Source organism: Haplochromis burtoni, unplaced genomic scaffold, assembly GCF_018398535.1.
Source record: "Haplochromis burtoni strain Fernald_Lab_line unplaced genomic scaffold, NCSU_Asbu1 Contig_801, whole genome shotgun sequence".
Classification (NCBI taxonomy): Eukaryota; Metazoa; Chordata; class Actinopteri; order Cichliformes; family Cichlidae; genus Haplochromis; species Haplochromis burtoni.
The window spans coordinates 128,923-130,264 of record NW_024583162.1 but is presented as its reverse complement, the minus strand read 5'-3'; the positions used below and the strand labels follow the sequence as shown (position 1 = coordinate 130,264).

At 37.6% G+C, this 1,342-nt stretch overlaps 1 gene segment (V, D, J or C); it reads left to right on the top strand.

The window, feature by feature from the left end:
• The first annotated feature begins 643 nt into the window (after window positions 1–643).
• Window positions 644–1,342, top strand: part of LOC102307427 — a 4,852-nt gene continuing 4,153 nt past the window's right edge. Inside the window, 2 exon segments of the V gene segment in view lie at window positions 644–751; window positions 847–1,191. Coding sequence covers window positions 685–751; window positions 847–1,191 — 412 coding nt within the window.

Here is a 1,342-nt window from a genome sequence, read left to right as displayed (position 1 = left end):
ATTGTGAATAAAGAACAAAGCATTAATAAAGGATTAGACTGTTAGTTTTCTAATCTTTTTTAAAAAGTCTAACGATGTCCAGGCAATGTTTAAGAAGCACCTGAAACTGCCATGTTTGCTTTGATATAAGAAACAAGAGCCTTTATTTCAGGTGTCTACACAGTCTGTTTACTTTTGTACCTATTTTTATGGAAACCTATACTTGGACGTTCGCAGTCTAGTGTGTCTCTGGCAATTCTTGTGACTTGTTCATATTCCCTGAGCTATATCCTGCATTCTTGTTTGACCTAATGTCATCATGAAGGTGATCATGTAAGCATCACACGTAATAAACCACTGTGGTGGCATAATTAATTTGTTTGTCTTATGTGGGAATCATTTGGGGCTCACTCCTCAGATGGCAAAAAAAAAAAAAGGATCTGAAATTTGCAAGAACATCAGTGCTCTTTTTTTTAGAATTAATGAGAGTGAAAATGAGAAGCCAAGTTAAAAAACACAAGAGAAAATGTATCACATAAAAAAATAACAAAAAAATACAGAACATACACATATTTCCAATTTTTCACCAGTCACTTAATCTTCACATTGAATTTTTCAAATGTAAATGCAAAGCCCCTTTATTTAAATGACCACCACGACCTTCCTCATAATTAAGCCTGTGACTGCTCCAGTGAGACTGCAGAGATGAGTTCAGCTTCATCATCAACCATGTTCTCAGTGGCTCTGATCCTGCTGCTGGCTGCTGCATCCTGTGAGAAGATTTCTTGAATTCACAACACTAAATACAATAGAAATGCTAAACAGTTAAATGAATAATGGTTTAAATGCTGATTTCTGTCTCCACAGGTGTGTACGGTATTGATCTCATCCAGGCAGATTCAGTGATTGTGCAGCCTGGACAGTCTTTGACCATCACCTGTCGAGTCTCTGGTTATTCTTTAACTTCTAGCAGCTATGCAACAAACTGGATCAGACAGCGGGATGGAAAACAAATGGATTGGATTTTTACCATGTGGTATGATGGGAGCACAAGCAAAAATGATGCTTTAAAGAACAAGTTCAGCATGAGCAGAGACACTTCTGCTAGAACAGTGACAATAACAGGACAGAATCTGCAGCCTGAGGACACAGCTGTTTATTACTGTGCACGTATGTACACAGTGATGGACACAGCTGTTTATTACTGTGCACGTATGTACACAGTGATACAAACCACTGACAGACCTGCACAAATACTCAAAAGGCAGCAACACAAAACAATACAATGTTCTGTAAATATGGATATTAATAGTGAACCTCTTCCTACTGAACCACACATAAATCTATAAATGTAACCAGCAGT